The following is a 19583-nucleotide window of genomic DNA, read 5'->3' as shown; positions in this document are numbered from 1 at the left end:
ATAACTGCTGAAAAATAGAAACAAAATGTCCTCGACAGCCTGGCTGCTAGGTTTGTTGCAGTCCCTTCAGAGGCTGACTTTTTGACATGGATGCATAAATTGAAGTAGTTTTCTCAACTCCAATCTGTACCCTCCTCAAATAGCCTATTTTAAGTTTTGTTCATCAGAAATAAAATAAAGCCTTCAGTTTTTTATTCTCAGAATACACATATTCCTGTTTTGATTTTCTGATCACAGCCACTAATGCCATCGAGGAAGATATACAACTGGCCAGCTCCTCTGCCAATTCCAAACGTTCGTTCCTGTCCAGGTTAACCAAGAGGATGAAGAAATCGGGTCGCAAACTCTCGCAGGATGCAGATAGAATACTGGAAGAGAATGAGAAGAAGGACAGAGGACCCCCTCTCAGTCCAATTGCTATGAAGAGGAAGTCTCAGGACAGAAAAGTAGGTCTAAATAAATAATATATAATATTTTTTTGCTTTTTATATAGCGCTTTATACCAGCGATAGGTCTCAAAGCGCTTTACAGACGTTATATTACCCCTGGTCAATGATAACCTGTCCCAGAGACAATCCCTCCAGTCGGCAGCAGTTATATACTGTGCCCAATGACAAGTAACCTCACAGGTACACATTGAACCCCTAGGTGGAAAGAGGCAAGTGAGATAAAGCATCTCGCCCAAGGACACAATGCAATGAACTAGGCAGGAATCGAACCAGCAATCCTTGGATCACGAGTCCGATGCCTTAGCCAATTGGCCACCACACCCACGCCCTTTACATCAACTAATTCTTTGATTCCACATCGACACTTTAAATTTCATAACAATGTATTGATCAGCCTTTTACAGTTTTTTACTATCGAGCTTTTGTTTCCTAAGCGTGATGGAAAATTAAAAAATTTTGAATTTTTAAAAAAAAATATTATGTATGTTATTAAAACTGAGATAGAAAAGAGCGTCTGGTCAAAATCTGCAGGATCACTAACTTATCCTTCTCGTTCTGATATTTTTTTTTCCAGGATGCCGACTTCCAAAGAAAGAAACAGATTCTAATGCAAGGTTCTCAAGGGAGCAATTCCGAATTAGATAAAGAGCGGCCGGAGATTGGAATAAGAGGTCAAAATAAGGTCAGCGGACTGGCAGAACAGCTGACCGCTCAGTTCAGGACCATCGCAGGACTTACTGAGATGGACGGTCATGCCGTCGGCAATGTGAGTGAAAGGAGGCTTAATCCAATTATGTTTTGAAACTTGAAAGTAGTTCCCAGGATTTGGGTTTTTCTTTTCAGAAAAAAAAATGTGGCAGTAGTTTTTGCAATCCTGAAAATATTCCAAAAATAAAATAATACATCCTTCTTGTCTCTAATTTCTTTTGAAATGTTTTTTTTTAATTAGAAATGTTTAGAAAAAAAAGCCATTTGACTGTTGACCTCTTTGGGGGGAGGGTCGGGAGGGGTGTCTGTAATGAATGATCAATTGTGTGAAATGCTTGTGTGAAAGGTTATAGATAGCTTGATGTTGTAAACCTAGCAGAATCAACTTCAGAGGAATGGTCGCCTAAGAACGACATGTCAGTTTCTGTAACATTTTATACATTAACACATACAAGCCCATTTTTTTGTACACAGTTTGTTAACATTTTGTTTTTCCCCTCCATGATAAAATCATAACACATGATATTAACTGAAGTTACAAGATTTCTCTGATTTAAATGCAAATGTTTTTCTCGTACGATACCGCCAATGTTCGGTATATCTCCGATCGCCTGATTCTCATCACCGAAAGAACAAAGCCCCAACAATGGATGCTTTTAAAGTAGAAAGATAATTGAAGATGTTTTTTCTGACCTATTAAAGATGTTTTTCTGACCTGTCATACAAGTGTAGGATACGTCATTCCTCTACACATATCGGGAAAATATATTCCAAATGTAATCAAGAAACAGTATGCTCTATCAGTCAACAATCTGTTGTTTTGAATGTGTTTAAAAACCTCTACAGATTAAACAGTAGGATTTCTCTTCTTTTATCTGTTTTTTGGTCTTTCCTTTTCATTTTTTAGAAGCAGAATGGATCTGTAGGTTCCCATCGCAGCAATACCTGTTTCTTCTGTGCCAAACACGTCTACGTCATGGAAAGGCTTAGCGCAGAGGGGCTCTTCTTCCACCGAGATTGTTTCCGCTGCCAGCATTGTGACATAAACCTCAAGGTCGGGACTTACTGCTTCGCCCCGGACACAGGAGATGGTGGAACAGGTACGTTCTGTCGTGAGATAGTTTAAAGAAAAGTTTGCCGGTGTACGGTACCAAATTATTCGAGGCAGACACCATTGTAGCATATCGTAGTACTATTATGAACACCCTTCTAAAGCTGCAGGTACGTTCCCTGTCATATTGACATAGGAATGGGTTATGAAAGACAATATCATGCCTAAGTCAGTGAGGGGAAAAGTAATTTTAGGGTGGGGGAATGTAATTTGAGGGTGGGGGAAAGTAATTTGAGGGTCAGGGAAAGTAATTTGAGGTGAGGGAGAGTTATTTGAGGGGGAAAGGAATTTGAGGGTGGGGCAATGTAATTTGAGGGTGGAGAAAAGTAATTTGAGGGTTGGGGAAAGTATTTTGAGGGTGGGCAAATAATTTGAGTGTGGGAGAAAGTAATATGTGAGTGGGGAAAGTAATTTGAGGTGGGGGAAAGTAATTTTAGGGTGGGGGAAAGTAATTTTAGGGTGGGGGGAAGTAATTTGAGGGTAGGGGGAAAGTAATTTGAGGGTAGGGGGAAAGTAATTTGAGGGTAGGGGGAAAGTAATTTGAGGGTAGGGGAAAGTAATTTGAGGGTAGGGGAAAGTAATTTGAGGGTAGGGGAAAGTAATTTAAGGGTGGGGGAAAGTAATTTGAGGGTGGGGAGAAAGTAATTTGCGGGTGAGGAAAGTAGTTTGAGGGTTGGGGAAAAGTAATTTGAGGGTTGGGGAAAGTAATTTGAGGGTGACAGTAAAACTGTCACTGTTTTCTGATGACCTTTTTAATCTTTTGCATGAAAGCAAACCTGTACTTTGAAATTTGAAGTTTTAACAACCGGTGCCGTTTTTACTCTGCAATCTCAGGCAAGTTTTACTGTCGGCTGCACTTCTCCGAGACCCAGAGGAAAGAAGAGAACGAGAAACGGAAGAAAGCCGAAGAAGAGAGGCAGAGAGAGGAAGAGGAGAGGAAACGAGAAGAAGAGAGGAAAGTCATCCATACCATTCCAGAGGACCTCCTGACACCAATCAGCACCCCCAGGTCACCCCCACCCGTCTCTCCGTCCGGCGGGGATAATCTGTCGGTACCCATGAACAAGAGGTACAAGGCCACCCCGGAAAGAATAGGTAAGATACGACGAGACAAAACAGGAAGTAGCAATTTAATAACACTGACTTTGTCACCCGCAAGGGCTTCTGGACAACTTAAACATCAGGTGGCTTCCAGTTCAACATTTTAACTCAAATTTGGAATCTTTTCAATTTAGAAAGTCATTTCAGATGGGAAAAATGGTACATTGCTCTTGGATGAAAAACCCACCTTAATTTGACCCGAATGGGTATCGAAACCCGGAACCTCCCAATTGCTAAGCCTCATTGCTTCAAATTGCCACCGCCTTTATCCACTCGGCCACAGCACCAGTATAATTATAATGGAGTGAATCTTTTAACTTCCTGTTTTTTTTTGTGAAGCTCTTTGATACTTTGATACAAATGAAGTATTTATTTATTTATTATGTATATATTTATATATATTTACACTTTTTTTATAGTTCTCCAGAACATGCAAGACGAGATCCATCGGCTTACGGAGGAAGAACAAGCCAAGTACAATTTTGGAGGCGACGGCGAAGATGAAGAAGAAGAGTATGAGGAGGAAGAGGATGAGTAAGCAAAATATCATCTCAAATATTTCTCATTTTTCTGGTAGAATTGAGATGAGTGGAAGCTCGCTCCATCACTTTACAAGTTTTTCTTGCCAAGATCTTCACATCTTTTACAGGCTATACTTTCACGTGACTGGATCTGTGCTTTTTTTTGTGTGAATGCCCTGAACCATAATACTTGTCACGTTCTTGAATCATTTATCGCAAAGAATTTCTGTTGAATGAGTTGTAACAACAGCTTTTTCCGCGAATTCGTGGAATACCTGTGATTTCTTTTCTACCAAGGGACAATAACTATTATCCTAACACACTGTAGCATATGCAAACTGGAGCCTATACTGCAATTTTTGCAAAAAAACTTTTTTTTTTTTTTTTACCCCAGGCTCATCCCAGTAACATTGAGATTTTGTTTTGGTCAATATGGGGGATCTTTCTAATAAAAGTAAGCTGGAGTTTTCTCTGAGGTATAAAATGAGACATGCTGATACCATGGCAACAAGCCTGCGGCGGTGCTTTTTTTTGGGGGGGGGGGCATGTAGGGTTTCGATTTGTAAACCTGTCACATTCGAATGCACATCAAAATCTCTAGCATGTTTCTCACGTAGGTCCACAGACAGCGAAGAATTCAACGAGGAAGAGAGGCAGCAGGTTGCTCGACTAGTTCAGAGGCGTTTGACCTTGAATGAAGAAGGAGAAGAGATGACCGACGAAGAGATGGAGTCAGGTAAAATATTCCCCAGTGACGTTATTTCCCTTAATGGAAATCTCTGGCTGCTTTATGTGTACAACTTCATAAATCATTGATAATTAATTTGCAAGTAGAAACTGGGATAAATATGTGTCTATTTTTAAGGACCTGATGATGCAAATTCCTCCTCCTCCTCCCCCTTCCTTCCTTCCTCTTAATATTTAGGTAGATGCTTTGTGTTTGTAAATGGGCCCTTGGTCATTTTGTGTGGCCCTGTTTCTTTCATTCAGTAGAGAATGTGTATCTACGGTGGCTTTATAGGGACATAGGTAAACAAAAAAAATAAGCTTTATAGGGATATAGGGGAACAAAAAATTAGTGTCCCCAAATCTCAAAATGTTGAATTTTTGTTGGCCTCATAAGTCAAAATTTTGACTCTGAAAGCCTTGGAATGTTATTCACTAACTAAACAGAGCTATCTTACATTGGTCCCTATTGTCGCTTTATGTTAATTACAGATATCAATGCAGTATTTATGATAGCAATGTTTGTAATATTACCTCTCTGCACCCCTCCCCCAACTCTCCCATGCATTTGGTCCAACATGCTCATTACAATGGTCACTTTACAGTCGTGGTACATACTCCCCCCATCCCTGCCCCCCCCCACCGAAAAAAAGGTAAATTAAACTGAAAAGAAGGGATGCTGTAATAGGTTTTAATTCTAAGATAATCTAGGTAAGGTGCTAAAACTAGACAAGTCAGATTATTTTTCGATATATCATATCACACCTCTTTGGGTGTGAACTTTTTTCTTTTTGGAAGTAGAAGCTGACTGGATGAAAGTTTGTTTGAGCTCGTTTAATATTTCATGTTTAATATAAATCAGGCATGAGCTTTTTTCGCAAATTTGGGGAATATCTGTGATTTCTTTTCTACCTCGGGGACAAAAACTATTATCCTAACACACTGTAGCATACGCAAACTGGAGCCTTTACCACATTTTTTGCAAAGTTTTGAGTTTTTTATTACCCCACGCTCATCCCTGAAAAATGTTTTAGTTTTAATGGTGTTGTGATGAGATAGCATTTCTCATTCATCCCAGATGAGGACGAGAGCTACGATTCGGACGAATACGAGAGCGAGGAAGAGGATGAAGAAGAAGAAGAAACGGGAGAGAGCAAACAGGTGTCGTACCACAACGACCGGATCAGCCGCATGGGAGACCGGAAGATGGCGTGGTTGAACGACATCTCCCCCCAGCCGGTCCAGCCCGCGACTGCGGCGGTGACCCTGAAGGAGGAAGAAGGGGATAAACCGGCCCTGAGGAAGATCTCCGTCGATAGCAACTTTGGTCTCTCGACTCTGGAGAGGAACATCACCACCCCCAGGAAGGAAGAGAACAAACACTGGCGGAGCAGAATGGCCCAGAACTACGCCAGCTTCGAAGACGATCTCCCGTACATGAAGAGACAGACGAGTTCGGAGGCCGAGAGGAACGGCCGAGGGGTGATGGAGGACGATGCCGCCGACGTCGAAAGCGATAAAAGAGGAACTAGGTCTCCTCCGTCGAGTAGGGACGGCGGAACCGGAGAAGACAAGACATTAGAGATCGAAATCCCCAAGGACAGAGTCAGAACAGACTCCAAGCTCTCGAACAACTCAAGTTTCACGATATCCACCCCCGAGGGTTCCGTCTCGGACGTCCCCTCTCCAAAATCGTCCGTGCATGCCCTGTCCGATGGACGCGATTCCTCTTCCCCCACAAAGCAATTATCGCTACCGAGAAGGGCAGAGAATCTCTCGGAAGAACCCAGTCCACCACCCCGACTGGGGATAAATTTAGAGCCCGAAGATGGTGGCAATGCATTCGAATCCAGCACGGACGTGTTTTCCCCAGACGATGCCATTGAGGAGGCGCCCCAGTCTCCTCCAGTTCCGTCTCCGAGAAGTCCTTCCCCGTTACCCTCCCCCCGAAGAAAGTTGCCCCAACCGGTGGTGCCAAGGGGTCCTTCCCCGAAACCCTCTCCCAGACCTCAGAGTGGGGCTGATTTTACATCGAAAGAGCCACCGGTGGTCGGGGGGCTTCCGGTGAAGAAACCTTACGAGAGCTGCTACTCCAGGAAGAATCGAGGAGTTCGTTCTCCTATGCTCGCGGCGGGAAACAATTTTTCATCTTCTTTCAGTAAAATTCCTGGCATGGAAGAAGCGACATCGCCGCTTCAGAATCAAAACACAAACAATGCTCCCAATGTTTCTCCTGTCAAGGTTCGCCCAGACTCCCCAATCGAGTTTATAGCTCCTTCTCAAACCCTGCAGCCGTCTTCTGTGAAGGCCGATACTCTAACGTCGTTGCAGAAGGATCGAGAGGTCCCTTCGTCAAGGGTTCGAACGGATCAACTGAGAGAACTGACTGACGGAATGCCTCCTAGGAGAGTCTCGGACAAAGAAGCAGAGGATACTGCAGAGGGTATTCCGAAGAACTTTGAAGGGGAGGTAGTGGGTGGTCTAGTAGGTAAACCAGGGGTGTATCTCTCCCCTCTCAGTGAATCGAGTACCGATCCGGTCTTCCACGACGCCAGTACTAACTTGAGCGAGGGTTGTTTCTCGCCCGACGGCAGCGACCAGGCCTGGCATTCGGCCAGCAGCGAGGTTCCCACATTCCAGTACGAGAACGGCATTCCAAAGTCGGAGTCGCATTCGAAGGAGAAGAAGTCTCGAATCAGTCTCATCCGGAGGGACAAGAAAAACCGCAAAGGAGTCCGGAAGAGTAAAGGTTACTCGGTCATGGACGGCGAGGAAAGTCCGAACCTGCAGAGTGGAGAGGTCGCCGGGTCCGAAAAGAAAAAGAGCAACAAGAAGAAGAAGAACAGGAAGACGAGCAAGCAGAGGAATAGAGTGAACGATTACGCTGTCCTGGATGGAGAGGTGGGGGACAGGGAGGAAGAGAAAAGTACTACGCCCAGGGAGGATAGAGAGAAGAGGAGGTCAAAGGTCCCGGACATCGACGAACTCATCAAAGGAAACAGCGACGGCACGGAGAAGCAACTCCCTCGAATGAGTAAGTTGCAATCTCACTTGAAAATTACCTTTGGATACTTTGAAATTGCCCGTTTTTTTTCCTGATTTGAAATTGATTCATAAAGAGAAAGGCAAACTGCCAGATGCCTTTTTTTTGCATGATATGGAGTAAAACTTACGAGACGATCAAAGAATGTGAAAGTATTATTGAAATTTGGGTCGATTGTGGTATCGTGATCGCAAAAAATTACTGATATTACCTATCGGACCAAGTGGTGGTTTTGGGGCTGTTGGAAACAGATTTTTGCGTGGTCTTTCCAAATTACTGGAAGGAAACTTTTACAGGAGTTATAGTTGCAAAATTAATTTTGATATACATGAAGGGATTGCTTGAAGAATACAAAAGCAAAGCTTTTGAGCAAGATTGACTGCCAATGAAAAAGGAAGAGAAATTTGTAAAAGTTAAAAATAAACAACAGAAAACTGACTGGGAAATTATAAACTCCACTCGGAAAAAGTGAAAAAGTAATTTATGTTGCCAACAAACTTCTTTGCTCTTTTCAATTCAAAAATGAAAATGAAAAAGAAAGATAAAAAAATCAAATATTTTACTGATACTGACTTTGAAAACACTATCGGTAATGAGAAAACCTGTAAATGACAAGTTAGAAAGTATTAATAATCCCCCCTAATGAGTTAAGCAGGTTACAATTTTGGGGCCAGTGCAAATACTTGCAAATTACACCACAGTGCCACATGTACTTGATCGACTCTCTTTTGCTGTATAGTCCGCAAGCTTACGGTGGACCCGGACCTAACGGCCACATTTGACCTGGACGAATCCAGCTCAGACGAAGATGAGGAAGATGCTGCCTTCCAACAGGCAGAGGAGGAGGGTGAACTCAAACAGAGAAAGGGCAAAGGTCGAAGAATGTGGGGCAAGAAGTTTAAGGTGAGAGGTCACGACCTCGTCGACGCAGAAGTCGATGGGAATCATAACTTCCTCATGTGCGAGGAGTGAAATTAGTCAAATTATTTTTGTATTTGTTGCTCGATAAATATTCATCCATTTGCATTGTGGAAAAGAAATAGGTAGCACAAATATCTAAGTCATTCAAAAACAAAGAAAGTTTTGGATTTTTTAGTCAGAAATTGGAGATTTTGCCAGCTGATTAAATTTGATCAGGGAATTTAGAAGCCCCAAAAAACCCAATAGCAATATTTTTGCCACATTACTCTGTGCTGTTGACAGGTGTAAGAGCAACAAGAGACATTATTTTGAAATAATTATTTTAGTTATTTGAAGTTATCCCTCCATGTATTAAGGCAGCTGTTTGTTCGTTAGATTGGCAATTTTATCAAAATGATAGGGTATTGATCAAAAATAAGATTTAATTTAATTTCAGACTACGATATCCTGAGATCTTTTCACCAGATTAAGGAAGGGTTAAGTACTAAGTGACTCCATTCATTCCTCAAGATTTTGACACCCAAACATTTTGTAATATTTGTATCAATCTCAGGTCAAAGATGACATTTGCAAATTTTGCTTCATTATTTTAAATAAAGGTGATAATTTTTTTTGGTCAATAGCTTAGAAATGGGGGTGGAGGGATTGCCGAAAAGTACTCAAAGGTCTGCTTTAAGTACATAGCATAAAATATCATTTGTCAGTTGGTTACATAACTGCAGGAACATATGTTTAGAACCTGAGAAACAAATTTAAGCCAAAACCAGAAAAGAGTAATATTTTGGAAACAAATATTTATGCTAGTCTAGGCTGACAATGGATTTAGGTGTACCTAGGTCTAGCCTAATTTGCATATACGAAAATCTGGGCTGAAGTTATTTGATGTTATGGCTATGTAGTAATGAACAGTTTTAATATACCGTTCTTGGTGAGCAGAAAGAGAGAGGATAGATTGATACGAAGGGACGCAGTGTGAATGACATCCTTGAGATAAAAAGTACAAAATTCTTCCAACAAAATTCAAATCCTCTGTTATAATATTGCTTTGATAAACAAGTCATTATGACAAATTGTTTTCCTTAAACAAGTGTTGTTTTTGTTGATAGTGTCCTTATCAACACATTCACTAGAAAAACAAGTACTTTAGTAGATTGTAGGGATTTTTTGAAAGATCTGTACGGTCTCCACTTTCCATAATATTGCAAGATTTTTCTTCCTTTGTTTTCTTCTGTAGAGGCTGATAATATACATATTGCCCAAAAAAAAGGTGCTGTTTTACTTCTAGTCTTGGGAATTTGATTGTTTAATAAGAATTTTAGAAGAATTTGAAAATTATTGCGCCGGCTTCCATCACTTACAAACATTCCATTCTGAATTGAAAACACTGCAACTGAAATGGGGGAAAAAAAAAAAAAATTGAATAGGAGGAAATTATGAAGCAGATAGTTCCTCCATTCGTCGTTTTCTATATTATTTTTACTGTTATTTTACCATTTTTTCCCCATAAATTTTGTTTTTTTAATGGTATCTACTAACAGTGCAAAAGAAAAGTTATTTTTGTATGATATTTATTATTTGTTTATTTTTAATTAATATTATGAATTAATTGATTTTTTTGGCCATGTTCCACATATCTCTCTAACTCATGCATTTCCGACAACTTCTCATACCCTCCAACGTTTCGTTAGCGGCTGAGTAAGGTAGAGAACACCTTTCATTTCACTTTTCTTTTTCGGTTTTTCTGTTACTTTATGACGTGTTCGTCCCCCCCCCCCCCACCCCATGCATGCATGGTTCCTAACTTCATGTTTATGGAAAGACTTAGGACCGTGAAAATGGAGCTGGATATGTTTTAAGTTTTGACGAACTGATATTTATGACCATCCGTTCCAAATAGCATGCTTCAGAGTACCAGTGTTTGGACAGAGTACAATCAATACATGGAGAAAGTGCATTTAAATGTTCAAACCATATATATTAGACATAATCATTTTTTGTGGGGCTTCTTAGCGAAAAAAAAACCTTTGAAAGGATTTTTTTTTTTTTTTTACATACATACATACATATATACATAAAATTTAAAAAAAGGTATTTACCTTCAAATTCTCATGGTTATAGGTTTGTCGAAAACTAATACTAAACGCAAAATATGGGATGAAAAGTTGGTGATAGGAATGACTGTTGTTTGATGTTATATTAATGAAAGTTGTCCTTATAACTAGCTTAACTATTAAAAATCAGGTACTATGTTTAGAACATTTTGGTAGTTTTCCTTTGGACCATCTTGACATTTTGTTTATATCCTCAAAAGAGAAAATTTGGATGTCCAACTTATTCTCCCATCGGCAAAACTTAGAAAAACTTTTTGGTTGTCTGCACTGTAAGTTACCCATCTTGGACTGGGGGATAATCCTCATGATCAGCCCCGAAGAACAGTATCAATATCTAAATCCCTGTCAATTGAGACAATGGTCCTCAATTACCCAGCTTGTAAGGGCTTCATGGTTCCTGACTCGTGCACCTGCAACAGAGAAATAGTTAACAGGGTATTGGACGTCACCAACTGATTGCTGGATGGTGTGAAACGATAAAATCAGAATAGTTTCAAAACAGATCAAATAATATTTATAGAAATTATGGGAATAAAATTTGAGCTAAACCAAAGGTTATTGAATAACGAAATAAGAGAATATTTTTCGTGTAGTCAATGAAAAGATGAAAGCATCCATCCGGCACATAATGAGACACCAGAGACAACTTGCAAGACTCCTCCCCTTCATCGCCACTACGATTCCGAAGCCACGACTAATTTAAAGCATGTTCTTGTGAATCATTTTTGCCAGTTTTTATGCGATTTTGTTCACCAATAGGACTTAGTATCGTTTTCTTGTATTGTTTTTTTTTGTTTCATAGTTTATTGGAGATTATTATCAATTTAAAATTTTCGTATCATGAAATGGTGATTAATATGCATGCATATTAAATATTGATGAATATGCATGCTAGATATGCATCCGGTTCATGTGTAATATTAACCAATGAGCCTAAAACATAGTTTCGCATTGAATTTCTTACTAGCCTGAATTTATCCTAACAAATAGTTTTGTATCAATATCGTTACAAGCCTTACACACCAATTTTGTATTCAGTATAGGACCACACCCCCTCTTTCCCTTCTCCCCTTTTTTGGCCTCCAACCATTATGGAAGTGCCACAAACCAAGATGAGTTTTCATAAAAAATGATTTAAACACAAGATTTCAATATTTTGAATATTTGTGAAACCTATTTAAAAATATTCCTTTGAATATTGCTAAATAGGAGAGATTTTGTGAACATCATGCAAGGTTATTTTGTTCTTATGTTTGCAGCTTTTTGTTGTTATGTGAGCTTGCTTACTTTGAACTCTATAAAAGGAAATAAAAAACATAATTTACACAGTAAAATGAACTGATTTTTGCCAAAAAAAAAACAAAACATTTGATGTTATCACCTTGATGCCACAATGCTCATGATAATGTTTCTGATGTGAGCTATATTTACAATAATTTACTTAATTTAATTGTTTTGTTAATTATTCTGCACACGTACTACCTCCCCAATTTTGCTTTCGATCTCAAGCACAAAGCACCTTTTGTTTTCAACCAACATTTTTACTTATATAATTTAAATTTGAAACATCCATCTGAGCATGACTGTTTTTATTTTGTCAGAAGAGACTTAAACAATTTTGTATATATATTTTCTGGTGTCTTGTTTAAGTTGTTTTGTATATTTTGATGAGTTTTACAAGTCCAATTTCTGAAATATAACTTTATACCTATTATATGTAATACCAAATGTAAACTTGCTTATACCCATTTATGTTATGAATTATATGGAAAAAAGTATAAAAGTAACATATTATGCATATTAGTTATAGTTTCCATAAACTTGCTTTAATATTTATCTCATTTCTATCAAATATATCTTTGTAACAAAGAACCCTTCCCATATGTTCTGTATATGAACGTTCCACTCTACTGGCTATGCATATTCAGTGTGTGGATCAGTGTTTGGACACCAGTAAGAAAAGGTCACAATTTCACTGTGGTCCTCGTTTAAACAGCAGACAACGTACCAAATGGAAGAAAAGGTGGCGCATTGCACAGTGTTGCATGAATTATGATAATTAGAATGGAATGTGGCATAGATACAGCTAAAATGGGATAGTTGTTCTCTGGTTGTTGTCAATATACTGTAGCACTCCAGTGGAGAAACACTCACTCATTCTTAGTAACAATAGGATGAATGGACTGGACGAATAAATATCGTTCCTCGTCTCAAATTCTTTAGTTCAAAAGCAGTTCTCTCCTCTTACACCAAGTTGCAAGAATCTCATGAAATGTAATTTTAATTGGTAGCTTAAACCGAATAATTTGAAGTGTTGGTCAAGTTTGCTACCTGGCAACAATCATCTGATAAATTTTCTCTGAGAGGGTATATCGCTTTAGTCCATAATAGCGACTCCACCGATACCCGAGGAAGTATATTCATGCACACAAACAGAAGAATACCCTATTTGAATACGTCACAGGTTCCAATACCGGTGTGATGTACAGAAAGGAACTTCACAACGGTTTCCCCCCCAAAAATTGACAGAGAATTTGCGGGAACGACGCAGCAAGGATGAGAAAGAGAGATCTCTAATTGTCTTAATAATCTGAATAAATTTTACATATGATATAGGTTTTGTCTTAAGTCTGTTTCCTAGGATACCTCTCGACCAACATGTTTTATGGTCTATCGTTGTCTATATACCTTCAACTCTGTACCTATACCTCCCTCAATTTTACAGGCTTTTAATACCAAAGCAGCTCGTGAAGAAAAGGTACTATCCCATTCTTTTCCGTATGCAAATACTTGTTTTGTCGTGACAACGACCCTTTTTGTGCTAACAGGTCGTGTAGTGGTCTCACTCTACCTCAATGCAACAATTGTGAAGAATGCAGTCAACTCTTAATACCAAACAGCCTTTGTTCTGTTGTCTTTCATTTACCCCTTTTCTCTGTAGTAGAACACCTATTGTTTTCCTTGTTTTTATTCCTTTCCTTTTTATTTGTTTTTGCAATGCCTTCCTTTCTTAAGAGCAAGAAAAGATATGTTTTCCTCAAGTGTCTTTCTTTAATACTGAAATACATTTTCTCAACAAAACTGTGTTTTGGTGCGTGAAATTCCTTGCTTGATTGATCGATTGATTGATGGATGGATCGATTGGTCGGTAGTTAGTTGCTGTGTTCTGCCGTGAGAGAAACTAAAAAAATAGTACCTTTTTGTTTGGAGTTCGTTTTAAAAAGAGCCAATTTTGCAAAATGGAAACATGAAAATGCTAGTTTTTTTCTTCTTTATAACAGTAACACATAATTACTGTCAAATTTGGTTTCACTATTAATCTAATCAAAAGAAATGCGTAGTATAAACATTTTAGTGTTAGATGGAAGTATTTTCTTTAGCTTCAGTCTGACAAAATAAAATACATGCAGGGATGATAAACTTAAAAGAGTAACTCAATGCCATGGAATGCTTCCATATCAAGAAATATTTAGAGCTAATTCCATTACATCTAAAAATAAGGCACACACATTTGCAAATGTGTCCAGCCAAGTACACAGGACGACACACTCCCTGATAAGCAAAAATAAAAAACATGTCTTTTGTAGTCTTAATTCCACAAATCTTCCCTTCTCCCTCTCTCATCCGAACACCCCATCCCACCCCCCTCCCTCCAAAAAAAAGAGAATATATATTAAATAGATTCATTGCTTAAATACTTATGTACTAGCCACAGAATTCCTATATCTTACAAACAGAAATGTCATGTAAAAGAAGGGTTATGCAGAAGATTAGTGATTTTGCAATCCACAAAGTTGGACTCAATTCTGATGAAGTATTAATTGCCATGTTCTTCTTCAGTTACTTCTGCAAAATGTTTGAAAACCTACGGTGTCTCTGATGTCCATGCTGAAGTGTCCTTTGTTTGTTAATACAGATAAAATAAATATCAAAATTCCAAAATAATATTCCCCTAACACAGGGCAGGGCATAAAGATACCTGTTGCTATGTAACTAATGGATACAAGCATGTTTAGTGTCGATGAAAATAATCAGTAAGATTTCGCACTAATGTTCATTATAAAGTTTTGGATCTTGCCCCAACCCCCTTCCCCCCTCCCCCCTAAAAAGCCTGAACTAGTTTGTAATGCTATTAACACTATCCTCTTTTACGCTTCTCTGTAACACCCTACCTACCCTTACTTATGTTTCTAGTCTGGACGTAAAGAAAGAAAAAAAAAAGAAGAAATATGCTCCTGAAATCATGATTGTGTTCTGCAATTTTAACCGCTACTAACAGTTCTTGTTTTTGCCTGTGATGTGTCGTTTTGCTTCGCTCAGCTTTGTGTTAAACAGTGTTTTGTTTATGAGTCAATATGTGAGAATTGTTTCTCCTTTGAAGGGTGGAGGAGGGGGGGGGGGTTGGGTGGGATGATCATGTTTTGTGTCAACAGATGTGTAAAAGCTAGAGTAGAAAACAACTTAACCATTAAATGCATGCATGAAATAGATATCCACTTTTAGCTCACGATCAAGGGTGTCTGCAGTAATTAAAACCGAGATGGAGGGGGGGGGAAGCATGATTTGGGGGGGTGGGAGGAATTGGGTGGAAGTTCAGGAGACTTAAAATAAACTTGATATGATCAGATTGCAAAGTAACCATTGCTGTGATTACTTAGCTGGCAACTCTTGTAACTTTCAAAATGATTTCAGATCACTGAATTAAAAACACACAAGTCTTGGGGGGTGGGGGAGGGGGTGGGGTTAAGAGAAGAGGTGGGAGGAGGGTATGGATAGCTCACACTCCCTCTTACCAGATCCACACGGACGCCCTTTTTCCAAGCCATTCGGCAGCTGTCCTTCCCAGTACCTGTTCCATGATCATCACACAACTTTCTTGTGATGTCCCATGAAACTATCAGTCAAGTCCATACAACATGTAGAAGATGTAGTAGCACTACTTTTTCTTGCTTTCAAGTTTTGCCGATGCTCTGAATGAGGTCTTTCTTAAAAGCCTGGCTGATTGATTCTCGTGCAGGGCCAAGCTAACAAGATATGACTGGTCTAAAAGTCTTGCCCCAATAGTGACAAACGAAGGCTCTTAAGCAAAAAAACTAATCGTTGAATGCCCGTGCTGTTTTATACTAACAAAGCCTTTTAGGGATTAAATATTGTCTGTTATTAAACATACTGTTTAAAAGTAATTTGGCCTGACGTTCGATCCTAGCAGGATCTTCTTCAAAGGCTTAAAAAAAAAATGAAAAATGATTTTTTTTTTTTTTTTTTTAATGAGCATTGATTTGTTTTAATTGTTACCACGGTTACTCTCTTGTGTAGTGTGCACAAGTCTGCATCCAGCTGTACAGCTTCCATGTATCTAGGTCATGTGATCTGTATAATGAGAAACCATTGGTTGAATTATTTAAATGGAAACAATGACTGTGTGTAGTAGCATCACCAGAATGGGCCTTTTAACTTTTTCCCCAATATTTGTGGAAAGAAATTTGAATTGCAATGTAGTTAACAACAGTTTTAGGTCTTTTTTGGAGGAGGGTGGGCGGGGGGGGGGGGGGGGAAGGGGAGGAGCAAGGAATTGCACATGAGTGAATATTGTAATTCCTTGTGGCTGGCCAAAGCTTCACGACTTACTTAACATACGACTACGAAGTCACGTAACACAAGCCTTAGAGATGAAAACTTAAATATCTTGCAGCAGTTTGGGTTGTACTTTAAAAATTGTTTCCATGACGATCATCCCATGGTGACGATTTCTTAGTCTTTTGGTATTTTGCTTTGTACAATGTGAATGGATATAAAAGTTTGTTTAAAGGTATCGGGTGGGCGTTAGGTTTAGCACCCAAGGTCTCTATGAAAGACAACATAGGTGTTCAGTTGAGAAATTTATTTTCGAGGATGTCATGCATGTATGTCCGTCTTTTTTATATTGATTTCATTTTCGATATATATATGCACAAATATTTGTATTGCACAAAATCTGTGTCTGGAAATGTGTATCTGTGTCTTCTATGATTATAATATTGAGATATTTTTTTTATGTATTAATGTGGACTGCATGAAAATCTCATGTAGAGGGTGAGAAAGGTGGTGGACGGGGTGGCGGAATTGTTCTCGTAATCAGTTAATGTGAAATCAATGGAAATCTTGACCTCCTCCCCTTTCTCCCAACCTGACCCATATGTATGTGGAATTATGCACAAGTGGGATGAAGTGGGTGAGGAATATAATTGTTCCGTATTTCCAGTTCACAATCAACCAAAATTCCCAATCTATTTCTCCCACCTGTCATTCATAAATTGTTAATGTGGGACATATGGTCAGAGCTTCTAGCGATGATTTAAACTGAGTGTTTATTCTGATAATAACCACAAATGCATCCTGTTTGGTCCTGGCATCTCAATTTTGTGCATTGAAAAATTGTAAATTTTTTCTCAAATTTGTTTTTTTTGCACAAAAAAAGAAAGAAATCGTTCTTTGTTGTGATTAAGGATACACAATCACACAGCAGTTGAAAAGTTTCCAAACCAAATTTGCTAGAATCACCAAAACTGGTCACTTGTATTCCGAATATTTCCTTCCTTTTCCAACAATGGTCAATTCCTTTTGTTGCACATTTTAATATTTTGTTTCCGTTGCCAACTTTGGCTCGTGTGAATAGCCTGGATTAAATTTGAGCCTGAATGAACATTTTATGGGCTGTTTAGAATACCAGAAAGAGCTACCCTACGTAGTTAAAATAAGGTGTGAACGTTTTGTAAGAGACAGCAAATTATACTTCTCGTTTTGAAAGAACATGGACTATTAAAAGGACGAAAAGAGCATGCTGTAAAAAGGAAAAATGGGATTTTTTTCTAATTTTAATTATTTTACAAAGGTGGCATTAAATTTATGGAGTATTTGCCTTTTCTTGACTGAATTATCTACAATTAAGTAAAATTTAATATTAAGTTCTTCTTTTCATTATTTATGTATTATAAGTTACAAATATGTAAGAATTGAGTTTTGAGGTGGATTAAGCAAATTTATAAGGATCAAAGCCCAAATGGATTACCTCAATGTTTTGAAATGGTATACATAGTGAAATATCTCTGTGGCTGTTCTTCAATATTCTATCCACGTTGTTTGTATCTCCAGCTACCCGATGTCACATGAAAGAGACATATATTATAGTTGCTTCAAAACCATTCTTCTTTCTCTTCGTCATTCAAATATCTCTCTTTGATTTTGATCCAAATTAAAACAGGAAAAACGCAAGATGGAAGAAGAGGAACTGAACGCCAAGTTGACGAGAAGAGTTCAGAGGGAGGCGAGGAAACAGCACAGGCAGCAACAACTCAAGAGGCACCGCATGGCGCAGGAGATCCAGCGCCAACTACAAGAGGCTGAGGTCAAACAGAGGGAGCTGGAAGCGAGGGGTGTGGAGGTCGAGAAGGCTCTCAGACGAGAAGGTGGTAGGTTCAAAGGGTTCATCTCGGTCCAGAGTGTGGCATGTTTATTGATGACCCACTCGTCTCCCCCCCCCCCACCTCATATGTGGTATCAGGCCCCAATTTAAGAATTGGGAGGTGCAAGGCATTGTTATTTTGGACAGGTTCAAAATTTCTTTGGGTTTTGATGGAAGATGGCAACTGGACGTGGCATCACAGACGTTTTTCAGCTTTTTAAAGGGCACCGATGGCAAAATTGAAGAATATTTGGAAGGTGACCAAGGCATTAAGTCTAAAGTGAGAGAAAAAACTTCAGACATGAGAAAAAGACAGGAATGATGAGATTGCTCGTTAAACCACAGTCTAGATTAGTTATGTATCCAGCAGCTGTTTAGTAAATAGCTCTTTGTACTTCTTTCTTATTGTTTACTACCTATTAGTGCCAAATAAAATAATTAGATCACCCAAAAAAAAAATTTAAATCATTAAAAAAACAAAAATTAAAATCATTAAAAAAAATTATATTGCAAAAAAATTAAAAAATTAAATCGTAGAGGTTGGTAACAGAATTTCATCTGAGGACATTTTGTGGTATGAATTGCTTGTATGAATTGCTTGTATGAATGCTTGTATGAATGCTTGTATGAATTGCTTGTATGAATTGCTTGCATGTATGAATTGCTTGCATGTATGAATTGCTTGTCAGGTGTTATCTCTTTAAGATTAGTTTCGTTGGAGAAACTAAAGTTCTAACTCTTTTCATCCATTTTCTTAAAAAAACTGTTTATTTAAAACTTTGTGTTCTCCTTCTTCAACTCTGTAGGTGAAGAGGCTGTCCCTGAGCAAGACTTGATGGCCCAGTGGTTTAGTCTAGTGAATGAAAAGAATGCTCTGGTCAGGTTCGAGTCGGAATTGATGGCCCAGGCCTGGGAACTTGAATTAGAAGACAGGCATAGTCATCTGGAACAAGAAATCAGGACAAGACTGGCTGTGGATGGTGAGTTTTCTCAGGACAAAAGCAGAATTTTTTTTTATAATTTCAAGTTTTTTTTTGTAGGTTTCTTTGTAATTACAGATTCTGTCAGTTGCCAAATATGTCGGGATTAAATAAGTTTATTTTCACCCCCTTGCACAACTTTGACCCGATTGTACTTCTTTTAAGGCATCAAAGAATCGATGGAATCAGAGATGAGTGTGGAGGAGAAGATAAGATGCAGAAATTTAAATTACATCCCAATTTTTTTGAATCATATTTTTGTTTTTAAATCTGTGCCTATGATAAACCATTTATACTAGGTGCTTTTTCTGGCACACCATGCTCCTCACATCTTTTGAAATTAATTTTTGAATAGGTTCCCCCCCCCACACCCCCTCCTCCCCCCAAAAAAATGAAAATATGACTTGAGAAAGTGTACCCAGGAGGATGAGAATGTTTCAGAGCTTAGAGAAATTTCAAGATTTTGTTTCC

General features: G+C 38.7%; 1 protein-coding gene across 8 annotated transcripts in view; it reads left to right on the top strand.

Moving 5' to 3' along the window:
• Positions 1 to 19583, top strand: part of LOC139965555 (F-actin-monooxygenase MICAL3-like) — an 84281-nt gene that overhangs the window by 52712 nt on the left and 11986 nt on the right. For 5 of the 8 annotated variants that reach the window (XM_071968047.1, XM_071968082.1, XM_071968055.1 and 2 more), the window contains 12 exons: positions 238 to 446; positions 1024 to 1215; positions 2065 to 2257; positions 3103 to 3363; positions 3789 to 3903; positions 4508 to 4626; positions 5695 to 7650; positions 8399 to 8562; positions 9815 to 9847; positions 13417 to 13449; positions 17932 to 18139; positions 18939 to 19112. In XM_071968047.1, coding sequence (XP_071824148.1) covers positions 238 to 446; positions 1024 to 1215; positions 2065 to 2257; positions 3103 to 3363; positions 3789 to 3903; positions 4508 to 4626; positions 5695 to 7650; positions 8399 to 8562; positions 9815 to 9847; positions 13417 to 13449; positions 17932 to 18139; positions 18939 to 19112 — 3657 coding nt within the window. Of the gene's footprint in view, positions 1 to 237; positions 447 to 1023; positions 1216 to 2064; positions 2258 to 3102; positions 3364 to 3788; positions 3904 to 4507; positions 4627 to 5694; positions 7651 to 8398; positions 8563 to 9814; positions 9848 to 10268; positions 10281 to 13416; positions 13450 to 17931; positions 18140 to 18938; positions 19113 to 19583 lie in introns of all 8 variants that reach the window. The other 3 variants (XM_071968090.1, XM_071968100.1, XM_071968109.1) reach the window with 3 other exon arrangements.

This window comes from Apostichopus japonicus, chromosome 1 (genome assembly GCF_037975245.1).
Source record: "Apostichopus japonicus isolate 1M-3 chromosome 1, ASM3797524v1, whole genome shotgun sequence".
Classification (NCBI taxonomy): Eukaryota; Metazoa; Echinodermata; class Holothuroidea; order Aspidochirotida; family Stichopodidae; genus Apostichopus; species Apostichopus japonicus.
Note: the sequence above shows the minus strand (reverse complement) of the source record. Positions and strands in the feature narration are given on the sequence as shown.